The sequence below is a fragment of the Taudactylus pleione genome, unplaced genomic scaffold (assembly GCF_031769625.1).
Source record: "Taudactylus pleione unplaced genomic scaffold, aTauple2 ptg000629l, whole genome shotgun sequence".
NCBI classification, from domain to species: domain Eukaryota; kingdom Metazoa; phylum Chordata; class Amphibia; order Anura; family Myobatrachidae; genus Taudactylus; species Taudactylus pleione.
In genome coordinates this window covers 3,373,135-3,390,376 of record NW_028285031.1, presented here as the reverse complement: position 1 = coordinate 3,390,376, position 17,242 = coordinate 3,373,135, and the positions used below count along the sequence as shown (strand labels likewise).

At 43.2% G+C, this 17,242-nt stretch overlaps 1 protein-coding gene across 1 annotated transcript in view; it reads left to right on the top strand.

The window, feature by feature from the left end:
* Positions 1–17,242, top strand: part of FLT4 (fms related receptor tyrosine kinase 4) — a 259,066-nt gene that overhangs the window by 90,352 nt on the left and 151,472 nt on the right. Inside the window, exon 2 of the mRNA XM_088454762.1 lies at positions 16,888–16,984. Within this exon, the coding sequence (XP_088310888.1) occupies positions 16,888–16,984 (97 nt within the window). The remainder of the gene's footprint in view (positions 1–16,887; positions 16,985–17,242) is intronic.

The following is a 17,242-nucleotide window of genomic DNA, read 5'->3' as shown; positions in this document are numbered from 1 at the left end:
TGACAGGTCAGCACAATTTACTTCACCTTACTACTTTACTACATTTTTCTGAATTTCTCAATAACAAACTTTTGGCCTAGGGGTGCCGTGAAATCAATGCTGTTACTCTAGGACGCCATAATTCAAAAAAGTTTGGGAACCACTGGAGTAAGTTATCACTTTGCTATTACCTCTTCACCGAGCCACTGTCCCAGCAGAGATTAGATTAATAATTAGCCATGAAAGCTCATTTCTTATTGTGTCGGTATGCAGTATCATAAGGATACTTTTCAGCGACCACACTGCCATCAATGATAAATAGGCCATTAAGGGGCAGTTTCAATTGTGTTAAGCCCCAGAGTGTGTGGCCTCAGGGCTGCAAGGAAAAATCTGTGTCAAATAGGGACATGCAATCATACTATATTTTTACTATATTGCCTATGAATATTCATTGATTAGTGCGCTCGATCCCCCCCCCCTTTTTTTTCGTCGAGTTATATATGTGCCTGGCAACAGGCATAGCAGTCAGTACCTCATTACCTCATACCCAGAGAAGGCTGACATGCAAATCAACAAGGGTGTCTCCAGTAGTGTATAATGTACATTTCTAAAGAGAGAGAGGTGTTATCCACACGCATGAAATTCTCTGCGAGCTCTGGGAATTAATGGATCAAGATTTCAGCACGAGTCACAATCAACTGGATAAAGCATTCATTGTTCTGTATGTGTACATAATCTTCTGATTCTGCTAATGATTTTTCATCTAGAATGACTTAATGGCCCCTAAGGGTTTTGCTGTCAGGCAACCATCCAATATCAGCTGCCTCCATCATCTACAAAGTGGGGTTAAAATGGCTTAGTTGACGTTGCAGAGGGCCAACGTTCAGACGTAGCTGGTTGCAGATTTTATCACGCTTGCTTTGGTATCTGCACAAGCCATTCTAAAGTTTCAACATTTCTTTCCACAGAGCTTAATAAAGAAAACATTCTTTATTTATCCAGGGTATCGCGGTTTGGAATGTGGCGTAATATGTCACATACAACCTCCTTACATAGCGCTGCCACCGACGTGTCGTTATTATGTTATTGATTGATTAACACATTACTACCTTTAGGAGAAGATAATGACAGCTCTCTTTACCTGCAAGTGCAACACCTTTATCAAAGATGATATGGGTCTATTACAAAACTGAGGCACAAGTACAAAGGGGATGGGGTCAATATCCCGGACGCTGGGATTCCGGCTCTCAGAATGCCGGTGCCGAAATCCCGACACCTGTCAGAATAGCAGATGCAAATGGATTTCAGTTGCGAAACTGCTTGTACTGACATGTGTCTGTTGTTAAGATATGAGTTTAATTTGACTGATGTCATCTTTAAAGCTTAAACCTGCTAGAATAGGACTAGTGTTCCTACTGTTTTCAGTGGTGGTAGTTGTTGCCCATGACGGCGACCAGACAGACCACCCTAGGTTATTATATACAGTAAATTTTGCTATATGCATTAGCAATTGAAGTCCTTATTATGCCCCTTAAATTCCACACTGTTAGGAGAATGGATAAATGGAGTTGGAACCAGTGCTCCTCAGTGGTATAACAAGCCTTTGACATAAGGGGGAGAGAAGTTTTAAAAATAGGCAATATCTGCATTTCGTAGTGCCCCGGTGAACTACGGAGGGACCACCAGGAAGGAGGTAAGTGCTGTGCGCTACAGCAATAGGCTGCATGGCCCATACAAGGTGAGGGAAGGAGTAACGTGCATCATGTGGGCACCTGCCTATCCAGCTGCTCCTCCATTTTCAAACCAGCACCCAGCAATAAAAAACATATTAGGTAACCCCTGGGCAGCTTTGCACTGTCTGGATCCCCTCTCTCTCAGGCACCGTTTTCAACATTTCTTCACTGATGTTCCTGTGAAAAGGACCTTTCACAGGCAAAAGGAATTCACTTTCACTAAACATGTTTTAGTTTTCTAAATATAGATATTGAAAGGTACAAACACTATCTCGGCAAATCCAAATTTCACACGAATTATTATTTTACAGCTTTAGACATACCCTTGAATATTGCAGGGTATAAAACGTGCATTTCCTATTTTTGTGACAAACGTGAATGTGTCCCAGTGACAAAACACTAGTTACTTCTAGTGATGGTTTACCATTCCGTCACATGTAGGGCTACCTCTGGATAACCCTGAGTTGTATACAACATCCCTCATAGATAGGGAGGGGGGGAATGGTCGCATATTTATCTTCTAACCAACTTGCACCCGAGGATCTGCAAATATTTTGCTTTAATAAATGTTATTACATTGGAGAGGGATTTCACTAAAAATGCTTTCATATTGCTTTGTATCCACAGGGCACATATTTCTGCTGGTCTTCCAAGGTCACCTTTTGCAAATAGTCGTTAGCATTGCATGAATTGGGAAGGGGATAATAAGGGTCTTGGATGATTACTTAATGCTTATGGAACATGCACAAGAATGCAGCCTCCTCTTATTTGCTTCTTTCATACTTGAGCCTTAGATCCTTTTAGTTATTTTTCATTTTTTATGTTTTTTTCTTCAATATTAATTAGCTGCGCATCCCATGGTTGTGCTTGGTGCACTGAATAAAACAAGTTAGCAGGGTCGGACTAGCCCATAGGGGTACATTGAAAATCCCCAGTGGGCCCCACCCCCTCTTCTAATGTCAAATTCAGAGAGTACCCTAGAATTATACATTGTAAGTCTATTATAGCCATTCACCTGGTAGAGCAGGAACACGGATGCAGTGGCGTCCCTCCCCATGGTGACACCGGGTGCGGATATGATTTTAAGAGCGTGGCCTCACTGATAGGGGCATGGCCCGAACCCTTGCATTTTAGTCACTTCGGGGATCCCGGAGATGCGGACTGCCCCCAGGGACCGGTCTGTGTGCAGTGCCGCCCTCCTCACTGTGTCAGGAACCGAGTACTGCACATAATGCTACAGTGCAGCACCCAGCTCCTGTCACTGAGGAGGAGTCGGCACTTTGGTGTCACACCTCTGTGGTAGGTGGCACCCGGATGCGGACCGCACCCCCGTTGTGACGTCACTGAATAGATGAACAGGCCATGTACTGTTGTTTCCATGTTGTCTGCAGGCTATGTCCTCTATAATGGTTAGCCAAACTTCTGTAGTGGCTGGTCACACCCTTAAGCACCCCTTAAGCATTCCCTACCACTGCCTTCCCTTATGGGCCCTTCATATCCTGGCTGTGCCTGTTATTCATTAGAAGTGCTGTTGAGGTCCTTCCACTACATACTACATCTATCTGCTGGAGAGGCACCTGTGCATGCTGTGGTGGCTGGGGCAAGTATTATATATATATATATATATATATATATATATATATATATATATATATATATATATATATATATAATAAAGGCCATAATTTAGAATATGTGTGTGGGTGCACTAATTGCTACAAACAATCATGAATAGAATTCTGAAAACCGTGGGGTTTTTTTTTACTTTTTCGGTGAATCCTAAAATGTAGACAATTATAATAATCATGTAGATATCCTAAAAATGAAAGTCAACCTGCATGAAACATAAATATTAAGATTTGTCTTGTCATAAAGAGTTTCCTGAATCATTATGGGGTTAATAAATACGTCTTTTTGCTTATACTCAATGTTTGGTATAGACATATTGTTAAACAGACTATTCCTTAGTATAACCAGACTGCCATCTAACGAATATCTCCCCCACCTCACCCCCTGGAGCTGACTGCTCAGTATTCCAGTCCATTCGGTCATCTCTTCCATAGAGCATTATGGATGGAGTCACCCTGAAAAGTGAATTGTTGCACAATTAGTGTCCGAACTTAACCACCAGAATCTTGAGATCGAAATCAGAATTTGGAATATTTAAATATATACACTTTGCTGAAATCACTGCATTATAAAGGCTAGAGATCAGCAAAACAATTTGCCAAGAGAATTAAGGTATTTGGCAATCTGAACTGCGGGAGATTTATTTATTTTATAATTATGATTGATTGAGACTTAATTTATTTTTTCTTGGGGCTGGAATTCTCCTTGGACTTGCACTGTGTGTAGCATATGGTACAGAACAAGAGATGTGATACTGGGGCTGCTTTATGCATTCACGATTGAGGGGTCTGGTTACTAAGCAGTGTTAGGAGACAGAGTGACAAGTGATAAGTCTGTGATAAGGTGCCAGCCAATCAGCTCCTAACTGTCATGTCACAGGCTGTGTTTGAAAAATGACAGTTGGGAGCTGATTGGCTGGCACCTTATCACAGACTTTTCACTTGTCACTCTGTCTCCTAACACTGCTTAGTAAATAGACCCCTCAGTCACTATTGACCGATGTGTTCGGGACTGCGCGTGCACCGGAGCCACAGCCACATATGCCGTAATGCTGCTGGATCTCCGGTTACAGTCTGAGGGAAGTCGCACAGATCTATCCTGCGTCCATCTCTGAATCAGTCCCACTGTACGGTTTACCCAAGGAAATTCCCAAACATAGGAATGACATACAAACTCCCCACATGTAGGGCTTATTTTAGGGAATCCAACTCGTGACCCCTGTACTGTTAGACAGCAATGCTAACCACTGCACCACTGTGCTGTCCATGCAGAGCGAAAACAGTTATTGATAGATTCATCTAAATTAAAAAGTAAAGACGTTAAACTGCAGAAGGTATAAGGTAAAAAAAAAACATAGAAATATCCAAGGACAACATCTTCTATTGATATTCACTCTCAGTTGTGTAGGACATAAACAGAATGTTACAGCTCTTTTAACTTGTTCTTGGAACACATTAGACTTTTTAATTGTGAGGCACACTCCTGGCATAACAAAAAAAAATTTTTAGGCTTTTTTTTTTATATTTAAAAACTTATTGAGATTGTTTGCAATGCTTCTAACCCACTAACTGTTCTCGGGGAGCTTGTCAGTCAGTTGTGAACAGAAATAGACAAGAGGACAATCCAGAAAATGAAAGAAAACCTTTTCTTGTTCACACCTCAAAGAGCTGCGGATATTGCAAGTAGATTGCTAAAATGTCACGTCATATTTGTTCAGGACCGAAACCAAGCTTACACTGAGGGTTACTTACTAACGTTGAATTGAAGTGCAAATTGAAATTAAACCATAGCAACCAATAAGACATTTGCTTTTATTGGCTATCTTGATCAAAACATCTTAAATTACAGATTACTGATTATAAAATTGTTTTGTCATTTTAATTATTTATTATGCTTTTGGATTTTAAGTTTTGTACATTTTGCCAATGTAATTTGGCTTTACAGTATGACTTCTCAGTCCTACCGGGACCACCCCACACAGCAGAATGACATGACCACACCAGCTCTCCTAGAAATTCTATAGTCTGCAGTGGGTAATAGGGAAGAAAACCAGAACTCGAAGATTGTATCATTGGAAAATTTGCAGAAAATTCACTTATTTCTAGTTAAAAGCCAATAGCTGTTTGGTGCTGTGATTTAGGGGGAGGTGTATCAAACCCTCAAAAGCACACAGCAACCAATCAGATTTTACCAATCATTTTATAGAATGTACTTGATAAATGATGGCTAAAAGCTGATTGGTTGATATGGACAACTTCTCCACTTGTGCTCTGGTTCACCAACAGTTTTAAGGACATATTTATTAAGTTGTGATTGTGGAAACCCCGCAAAATGTAAGGATCCTCAGGATTTAAGATGGAGGAACCATAGCAGAATTCTCTGATATCTGCCACAGTTCCTGTATCCAACCATAGCTGCTATACTTTGCATTCCTGCCAGCTAACACCATCTGAAGATGGCGTTAGCCTATAGTAGCCTATATCATCAATTTTACCAGAGAGTAATCCTCCCGATCCCTCTCTCCATGGAGGACCCACACTAGGAGGCAGTGTGATACAGTAGCATAAGGTATCACTCTCCTTCCATCTCTTCTATTGCAGCTCGTCTCCCGGCAACAGCTTCCTGCTACATTCCTGTGAAATTATTTTTACATTGCCAATTTAGGCGAAAAATTGGTTATTACAGCCGCATTAAAAAAGTGGATTCTGATTAACTTGCAAATAACTATCAATGTAACTTAAAAGGTGTATTTATGAAGATTTAATCTTAAACCCGGCACAGCTGGGAAGAGGAGTCACAATAGGAGTAAGTTATTAAGTATTGGGGATAGGATAGTAAATAATATTTAAAGGGGGTGACCACTTATTTTATGGCCTTTGCTTAAAAAAGGTGATTTATTTGCTTCACGGTTAAGATGAGGAAATTCAATCTAAGCAGGTGGCCACAGGAATTCCCTTCAGAAGTAACAATGTATGATTTGTATTGAAAGTGGTTTCCCAAAGAATGTGAAATATTTTCATGATGACAGTGGACATTTTTGTGGTCAACGATTAGAATTGTAATGTAATCCTTAATAATTGCAGTGGATATCTAAAATATGAAAATATGATATCTCACACTAGTATTACGGACCCATCATTCGCTGGCTAGATAACTATAGTGCCCCGAGTTAGCAGGCTTTTTTTCTTCGTCTTTCTTCCCATCTCTCCTCCCTTCTCCTGTCTTATCCCATCAGTCTCTCTGTCTTGCTGCCTCCTCTCACCCTGCTACCCCAGTCTCACCCTGCTGCCCCATGTCTCCAGGATGGGGCGTTGGTGGATGCAGGTGGCGGAGCTGTCTCTGGGTGCTAACATGAGGGAGAGTTTGGTGCTACATCCATACAGCATTGGGGGGGGGAGAAGAAAGGCTGTGTCCGGGTGTCAGGCATCCAGTGAGAGCAGTGAGGGGAGGGTCAAAGTCTACTTCCAGCTCTCACTGCACAACTGTTAGGCGGACATATTGACTGATTGTATAATACTGTAGATATGCACAGCAATGAGCAATGTTATATAACTAAACAAAAACTAAAGCAAAATTGTAAGTCTCATGAACTACACAGGTAGTCTGTGTACTTCCTTTCTGACACTTTACTTTGCTAGCTTGTGGTTAGGGCTATAAGTGACCAAGAAGTCTTCGTTCATGCAGGTATTACATTAAAGTCTTTGTGGGCACACACGGAGTCACCTGGGGGTGGTGCAGAGCAGTACAATAAGTTGGGCCACCTTTATTAGAAAGTTATACTTACGGTGACTCCACACACAAACCCCCTCTCACAATGTGGCTCTTATGCTTAGCCCTTTCTATGCTGCATAGGGCTCCACTCTCATCAGGATTCATGCTGCCTTTCACTTTAGCCACACGACTTCCCTTTACTAGCTGCTGGGAGTCTAATTCATAGGGAGCTTTCACCTCTTTAGTTTTGATAGGGTTTTGGTGTGTAGGGACTCTCCCTCCCCCGATAATAATGTGAGACTTTGGGGGGTGACTCTTCCCCCTCTTTTCCCAAGTTTAGGGACTCCATTTGGCAGCCATTACATGCCCGCTTACCACTTACCCAGGGAACTTGGGTGAACCTTCCTCTTCCTGGCTCCTTGGCAAAGAAGTCTGTAATCTAACTTCTTTCTGACAAAAGAAACACACACAGCAAAAGTTGGCCATTGGTCATCAGTGGCTAGCAGTCATCGATAGTTTGCTACCGATGGTCTATGGTTTTACCATAGTGTGCGGAGGTTTTATGTTTTTCTGCCATCTATGGAGGAGGTTCGATGGTGACAAGGCAATCAATTTGTGTTATTCACACATCCCTAAGACCTGCCCTCCCATCATTGCCATTGATGGTTTCCATCAGTGGAAAATACCAATGGTCCCATCAATTGAGAATATTAATGGTGAGCTATTTGATGGACAACTCCACACGTCACTCTGTATCACTTCACCCCTCTTTGTCTGATCAGAACAAATCACCCAGAGCTGTATCCTTCCGCCTCTCTGCTTACTGAAAAATGACACAAAGCTGTATCCCACCTCCTCTCTGCTCACTGACATATTCCACTCACAGAGTGCTTTTAATTAACGCAGCAAGGAGTGTTGCATACAAATTATAAGTGGTAGTTTGATCTTAAGGCTTCTATAGTATGAAACTTAAATGGAGCAACACTGTGACTACAAACACTAAAACCAGGATGGGTGACTCTGCCAGATATATTTCAGAGAAATATATAATTTGTAAGGAAGTTTGTTAAATTAAGTATGGGATTACGAGTATTTATGCTAAAAGTGACGGTACATATGGCTTTCTACCGCAGATTATCCCAGTGGGGAAGTAGTTAGTATGCCGGCGGACGTGATGCCTGCCGATGAAATCCCGACGTCGAAAACCCGACCTGGGACTAAAGATAGGCGTCGAAATCCCGACGCCAGTCTATATCCCAATGCTGATATCTTGACAGCCGCCATCCCGAACGAAGGTACACTGGGGCGTCTTAGCTGTTGGCTGCAGGGAGGAGGGTTAGGTTTAGGCACCACAGGGGGTTTAGGCTTTGGGAGAGGTTAGGGTTAGGCACCACTGGGGGGGGTTAGGATTAGGCACCACTGGGGGGTGGTTAGGGTTAGGCACTAAGGGGGGACGCTTAGAGTTAGGCACTAAGGGGGGACGCTTAGGTTTAGGCACAAAGGAGGAGGGTTAGGTTAGGCACTAACGGGCAGGGTTAGGGTGCAGGGCGGGGAGGATTAGGGTGCAAGAAGGGGCGGTTAGGGGGGAAGGGGGGAGTGTTAGTATACTTACCCGACCCCCGTTGGGATACCGAGCATTGGGATGCCACTGTCGGCATTTTAACAGCAGGCATCCCGACTGCCGGTATTTCATACCCACTATCACAGTGATAGGAAACCTCCTATCACCATAATTTACTAGGAAAATATTGCCCTGGCATGTGAGTGATACTCACCTGCCCAGTGATACCACATCGCTTTGCTAGTCTTGTGGGATATGTACATGGGTGACCAGTCTAGCCGGCTCACCCAAAAGCAGTAGAACCGGAAGCCCACACTTGGCTTTTCAGTTGAACTTGTCAAAGAAAATGGTTTGAAAATATATATATATAAAAAATATGTATAAGACAATATTCATTTGAATATAATTATAAATTAAAAAATATTTTATCTGTATTTTATAATTTGATATTATTTTCAGTGACTATGGGGGAGATTTAATAAAGCTTGGTGAGAGATAAAATTGTGAGAGATAAAGTACCAACCAATCAGCTCCTGTCATTTTTCAAACACAGCCTGTAAAGTGACAGGAGCTGATTGGCTGGTGCTTTATCTCTCACACTTTTATCTCTCTCCAAACTTTATTAAATCTCCCACTAACAATTTTAGTGATTCTCAACATGACTAAAAAGGTATATTTAGAAAGCGTTGAACTTCCTCGTGTGTACCAGCTAATTATTTAAATCTACCAGACATTCTGTAGCATAGGCTAGTTAGAATCAATGCTGTAGATGGTGTCTACCTCATAGACTATCTGCCAACATTGAAATGCCTAGAGGAACATACCACAATGAAATCAAAGTTGAACAGACATTACTAGTTGCTTCTTATTATTAGTCTTATACTATCCTAACTAGGTATGAGTGAAGTAGGTGGTGGCCATTCCACACTACGGGGCCACAGCCGAGCTGTACGTATTTCTGCAGGAAGACCTCACCCATCCATACGCTTGGGGCCTGATTCAGAGGTGGACGCAAACTGAATGCAATGGACAAGTTGAGCGTTTATTTGCTATGGTGCATGCATGAAAAATACTGAAAACCCCTGTGACGCATGCGTTACCCTGTGTGAGTATACACAGATATGTGCTGTTGTATACAGAACCGCTGGCATTAGGCATGGCAAGGCAGAACCATGGGCGTTCCTGGGAGGTGGCGTGAAGTGTGCGGAAATGGCGTCTGTCTCTGGGATGTATTATGGGAGTGTCAGTGAACACAGCTGCATTCCCAGACGCAGAGCCGCAGCCACATAGGCCCACTGTATTGGTGCCCATTACACATAATGCCCACTGTAGTGGTGCTCCTTATGCAGTGCCCTCAGTAGTGGTGCCCCTTATGCAGTGCCACAGTGGTAGTGCCCCTTATGCAGTGCCCTCAGTAGTGGTAGTGCCACTTACGCAGTGCCCACAGTGGTAGTGCCCCTTATGCAGAGCCCACAGTAGTTGTAGTGCCCCTTATGCAGTGACCTCAGTAGTGGTGCCCCTTATGCAGTGCCCTCAGTAGTGGTAGTGCCCCTTATGCAGTGCCCACAGTGGTAGTGCCCCTTATTCAGTGGCCACAGTGGTAGTGCCCCTTATGCAGTGGCCACAGTAGTGGTGATCCCTTATGCAGAGACCTCCTTATGCAGTGCCCCCAGGAGGGGTGCCCCCTATGCAATTCCCCCATTAGTAATCCCCCTGTAATAGTGCCCCCAATAGTAGTGCCCCTAGTAGTAGTGCACCCAGTAGTAGTGCCCCCAATAGTAATGCCCCTCTTTAGTAATGCCCCCAGTAGTAGTGCCACCTGAGTAATGCCCCCAATAGTAATGCGCCCAGTAGTAGTGCCCCTAGTAATGCCCCCAATAGTAATGTCCCCTGAGTAATGCCCCCTGAGTAATGTCCCCAGTAGTAGTGCCCTCTGAGTAACGTCCCCAGTAGTAGTGCCCTCTGAGTAATGTCCCCAGTAGTGGTGCCTCCTGTAGTAATGTCCCCTAATTTGAAGCTACTTACACAACAAAAGAAAACAACTAATACTTACCTTAAGCCCCGCTCCTGCCGACCGCCTGGCTGCTCCTCAGTCTGAACTATGGGAGAGACGTCATGATCCTCTCCCATAGTGCACTGCGCACAGCAGGACCCATAAGCCGGAGCTGGCGCTGTGGGGAGGGAGCCGGGCACCCGCTGGTAACAAAATCTCAGTGGGTGCATTGCAAATGGAGCCTCCCTACGGCGCTGGGGTTAGGTGGGTCGGAGGAGGCGGAACTGGTTCCGTCTCTGAATAGAAGTGACGTAACGCAGTTCTGCCCTGTTCCGGCCCACTTTAACACCTGTATATATCAGAGCCGTAACTGGACTTTTTGGTGCACTGTGTCAGAGAGAGCATTGGCGCCCTCCCATTTTTAAATAGGGACATAAGATAATGCACCTGAAAAAAGGGTCATGGTCTCATGGGGAAGGGCCAGGGAAGAGATAGGAGAGGCCAGGAGATGCTGGGGATAAAAGAAGAGGAAGCTACAAGTGAGAATGATAATAAACAGGAAAATTGACAGGCACTACCATAGTTACGGCCCTAGTATAAATATATATATATGTAATTTGCGGTGGCACTCATGGGTCTTTCAAACAAAGAATCAGGCGACAAACTGTGGAGCTCATTCAGACCCGTTCGCTAGATGCGGCCGCTCGCTCCCAGCGTAAGCAAATTCAGTGTGTCATCAAGGTAGACGATCGCACGGCAAGGCATAAGCATGCCCACTATGTCTTGGCGAGCGATCACTTTGTGTTTATAGACGCCCACCAGCCTGTCTTTAGCCGCCCACTAGCGTACATCATCTCCAGGAAGTATATACAACCATTGGTACATAGGGAACCATCGGATCAGACTCCAGCACTTGTGGTTGACTGTACCCTACCGCAAGCACTGTGAGCAGTTCTGTGTAAAAATCAACCAGGTGACGTGCACTATGACGCTGCCTGTAAATTCTGCACGCCTCTGAAACGGCGTTGAAACACTCAGGCACGCCTGCGTTCGCACCTCCACTCCCCCATTACTACCCTGCCCCTGTTACCACCCACACTGCCCTGTCACTCATTCTCCTGGGCTGTCTTTGCTGAGCCAGCGAGTGCTTCCCGATCACTCAAAGTAGTTTGCGCACGTGCACTGCGATGCATATGCATGCGCAAATGCATAACATCATCCGCGTATGACTGAGCGGCTGCTTGCAAACGGGTCTGAATCAGGTCCACAATTCAGTTTTCAGTCCTGACAGACTTTTATTTGTTTGAAAGACCGGTGAATGCTGCCGCATATTTGATATTTGTTTATCACAGAAGGCACCAGGGCAGAATTAATGTGGTCTACAGTGGAGTGCCGGTAATACTGGACACACATATATATATATATATTGTCAGCGCCAAAGCACGGAGCCCAGTTATTTCTCACTGTAGTTTTTCATTTACAAAACATCTATTTCACATTTGCTTCTGATCATGAAACAGAATCAACGGGATGTGGACGGGTTGATATTTAAAACCTCATTTATCTCCATTAACTTCACAGTTGCCATTAGCAGGCCATCTGCATGTAAACTGAGCCATTAATTAGGATATTTTTTATACATATGCCATAAAATGATGTCACACTTTTTGGCACTCACCTCCTGTGCCACCATTAACCAGTCAGTGACAAGTTCTTTAATGTCACAAGTGTCACATTTTTGGTAACAGGAATGAAGTGTTGCTAACGTTCACTCTTAGCTGAATGCCGGACAGGAATGACATTATGTACATCCAGAATTACAACATTCAGTGTTGAAAGCAGTTGACTTTAATACATATTCCAACAGGCAAATAGCACATGTCTGAAACAGTGTGTGGCAGAGGTACTTATTACACGTGTTTCATTAAAAGAAATCTGCCAAACCGCACATTCCCATTCCTTTGTTCATAAATCTTGTGATGTGTGGGACAAAGCTGTAATCTGGCATACGTTCCATTACGTAAAGAATTCTGAAGATCCCCTATACTGCCATTATTTAGCAAATCTTCCCGAAACTATGTATATTTTACCCATTTCACAGGTAAACTCACATTTTGTATCTAAGTACTGTACATTGACACTATGGGGTATATTTACTAAAGGTCGATTTTAATCACACATTTACTAATACTTAAAAAACGTATTCAAAACTTGACTGTTAGTAAATGTGTGATTTAGCCCCAAAAACACAACATCAATTGATTAAAATCGACCTTTAGTAAATATACCCCTACCACTCCAATTCTAGGTGATGACTTTACATCTTTGTTCATGTAATCAACAGTCATTAAATAAATGCTGATAAATGGTCTAAAGTGCCATGCAAACATGAGTGACAAACAAAATGATGGGGAAATAAATTTGCAGGAATTAATTAATTTAAGTAAAAAATGTTTATACATTTAAAATCTATTCAGTAATACAAATATTGAGTATTTTGTACTTTATGTTAAAAGGTTAATCATACACTAAACTAGATTTGTGCATTTTGGTAAATTTTACTTTAATAAACTGTATATAAATGTATTGTGCATAGCAATACATTCAAATGAGCAACATTACTTAATGTATAACAATTATATTCATTTAAATTAGAGATGAGCGAGTTCGGTTTCCAGAGATCCGAACCCACCCGAATTTAGCAGAACCGAGTCGGATCCAAGCATGCTCGGATGTTCCCGCCTTACTCGGATCTCTCAAATCGAGGCAAAACCATAGAGACGAAATCTCGCGGTTCGCGAGCCTTCGTCTCTATGATCAATGTAGTATATAAGGGACCGCGCGACGGACGCCATTTCACTCTGGCTGTGGAGACTGAACAGAGAGGGTGGGTAGTGTAGGGCTGGGAGAGGTGCTGGTGCTGTCTGCTGTGTCCTGGGCTGGTGTCTGCTGATCCATTCGTGGCTGGTGCCTGTGACAGCTGTCACTGTGCTGTCTGCTGTTTACATCTGGGCTGTTGCTGATCCATCTGGGCTATCTGTGCTGTCTGCTGTGTCCTGGGCTGGTGTTTATCATGTCTGCTGTGTCCACCTGGGCTGGTGCAGAACTGTAGATACATCTGGGCTGGTGCTGTGTCCATCTGGGCCCAAGTTCTGGACTAAAAAAAAATATATATATATATATGTGTATATACATATATATATATATATATATAGTCAAAAAAAATCAATCAAAGTGTCTTTTATATTTTTCTGTGTGTGCGTGCGTGCGTGTTAGGCTTAACCGCAGTACCGCACAAGATACAGCGAGCAACGCAAGTTGCAAGCTAGTGCTGCCCGACTCCAGTCGTGCTAAAAAAAAAAAAAATCAATCAAAGTGTCTTTTATATTTTTCTGTGTGTGTGTGCGTGTGTACGTGTTAGGCTTAACCGCAGTACCCAGGGCCGTTGAGAGCGCTGCCGGGCCCCTGTAAAGATGGGGCGAGGCCTAATCGCGGGAGGCGTGGCCACGCCCCCTTGAATAAAAAAGTTAAAAAAAGTATACATTTGCAGCGCCGCTACCGGGGAGGGGGGCGCTGCTCCCCCCTCAGCCCGGCGCAAAGCCAGGGGGGGCGCGATCAGTGTGACCGCTCCCCCCCTCAGGCATAGGAGATTGCTCGCGGCTGCTAAGCAGCAGCCACAGCAATCTCCCACTGCATCTCAGCACACGCTGTGTGCTGGGAGATAGTGAGGAGGGAGGGGGGGCGGCGCCGGACCCGGGCCCCCGCCGGGCCCCTCTGGAAGCCCGGGCCCGGGTAAATTGTACCCGCTCCCCCCCCTCTCGGCGCCCCTGGCAGTACCGCACAAGATCCAGCCAGTCGTGATCAATCTGTGCTCTGGGCCCAAGTTCTGGAGCATAAAAAAATTAAAATCAATTGTCTTTTTTTCTAATAATTGTCTGTGTGTCTGTGCGTGTTAGGCTTAGCCGCACAAGATCTAGCAAGTCAGCAACGCAACCTAGTGCTGCCTGACTCCAGTTGTGATCAATCTGTGCTCTGGGCCCAAGTTCTGGACCTGAAACCTCCCCCCCCCAAAAAAATTGTGTCTTTTGTCTATTTATTTTCTGTGTGTGTGTGTGTGTGCATGTTAGGCTTAGCCACACAAGATACAGCAACGCCACCTAGTGTTGCCCGGCTCCAGTCGTCACCAATCTGTGCTCTGGGCCCAAGTTCTGCACCCGAAAAAAAAAAAGTTTCTTTTGTATATTTTTTTTAAGTTTGTAACCGCACCTTGGATACACTGCTTCAGACCGCAGAAAATATGGAGGGCTGTCACATGACAGGAGAGCAAGGCCAAGAACCACATGTTGTAGCTGCCGCCAGCAGTCATCATGATAATGCAAGGCTGTCAACTTCCTTTTACTCTATGAAGGCCAATGCCTTCAATCCTCAAGGGTATCCCAACCATAATTTTTGCACAGTCCTCAACTCTATTAATAATTATATCAATCAGTTTTGAGCCAGCAAGCCGGATGCAACCTTTTGGCCCTTTAACTAGATGGAAAAAAATCAATATTGTGAGCTGTGAGGTAACCAAAATTGACTGGAAACGAGTGGAAATAAATGTTATTGAGGATATTAATACTGTAGGAACAAAAAAAGTCCCATCTTATGTGATTTTAGCTTCTTTTAAAAAATTTTAAGAAAAAAATCCAGATCCAAAACCAAAACACGAAAACAAAACACCAAGGAAAAATATCCAAAACCAGATTCAGATCCAAAACCAGGGGAGATCAAGATCCAAAACCAAAACACAAGGGTCGGCGCACATCTCTAATTTAAATCTGCTGCATGCTTCAATAATGTGTACCGTCCTCTGGTTGCCAGAGACTGCCCTTTTTGTGTTTTATGTGTGATTGACAGTCCTATCTCTACAGAGGTCTTAGTTTAGTGCATGTGTTATTATAGAAGAACGCTGGGGGGTTTATAGATCTATACACATTTATTAGTTTATTAGCCACATAATGAATACATTTAACTTTTACTACAAGAATTGTTCAAAGCTATTAAAACTAAAATTATTTTTTCTTTGCAACCAATACAACATGTGCTTATATTACCTGAGTTGCACTTAGATAAATGCCAGTTGGTGATTGGCTGCTATGCATGAGATCCCAGAGAGCAGGTGTTGATGGAAGGTGCTTGGGGGGAAGGAATCCATCATATGACAAGTTGTGTCATTGCTGTCCTGGCTACTCAATGTCGTGACTTGTTGCATTAATAACTAAGGACCAATGCCAAACTAATGTGATTTGGTACAAATCTCATTTTCAAATCCCCCCTACCATACCGGGGGAAATGGGTGGATCCAGGAGATTAGACTACTCTCTCAGAAGTCAGGATGAGCTCTCCAAAATTTGTCTTCCAAATAATCCAGAAGAGCAGTCAACTCTGTTTTAATGCAGATTTGCACCTTTGAGCCGTGATAGGCTCTGGGAAAAATTAGTCTTGGGGATTTTTACAGTATCTGAGCCTGAGGAACTGAAAACTTAAACAGTTTTCCCGAAGCTGCAGCATATCCTGAGCTAGAGCCCCAACTGTTGTTCATTAATTTATAGCCTGAAAAGTGGTATAGCCCACAAAATGGCTACCTCTAACATGAGCAGTGGACAAGTCAACCTTAATGCATTTACCCTATTGCATCTAATTGGAACTGCATCATAATTTTAGCTCACAACTCTGGTTTTCATCAAGAGAAACAACTGGCACAAGTGCTGAGAGTTTTCTTTGGTTCATTGAGCCAAAATCACACTAAACGACACACATTCAAAGTAAACTTGGGAAAGAATCTAAAATATGACATGGGATCTCTTAATTACAAGTCTAGTGAATTACTCTTGTGTTAAACATAGCAATTTGGTGTGATGGATTGAATAATTCACGTTTAAACTCCCCCTCCAGCCCTCCCCCTTCCCAAATCTACTGGATAAAGGATATGTACTAACTTTTCCAACAAGAGTCATTAGCTTCAGGATTTAAATCAATTTTAAAGTCTAGAGCATGTGCCACAGTGGGTTTTAGACATTAAACATTCCCCAGGATTTCTGCCTAAATATGAACAAGACTTTGTTTAACTTTCTTAAATATGTTGACACAGATGGGAGTTGGGGGCCAGTTACTCTGGCTAAATGCTAAAGACTTCATGTTTAATTAGCAGAGCTAATTTGAAATGTGCAACAAGAGACCTGATTTGAGAGATATGTTTATTTTACTGTTATTTCTCTTTTTTTTTTTGGAATCCTCAGATCTGGTGCGTGGATATTCTATGACCCCGCCTGTTCTTGACATCGCAGCTGATGAACTTGTGACTAACGCCAATGACACACTAACTATCACCTGCAGGTAAAGCTCTATTGATGAAATTGAACAAAAATTGTTTCTAGCTCTCTGCTTTTCGCCAACGCCTTGCCTACTCTATGATAACCACCATTTACCTAAAAACCATATTGTGTTGCAGAAGAGGCAAGCTTAAAATGTGCAGACAGGTTTAGATTTGGGATGCCAGCATGTCTTAGGTCAAATCTAATTAGTAGTGAAAAATTATATTTGTACCCCTTGAACTGCATCATTGTTTGTTCACGTGCAATTTTGCACCCATCC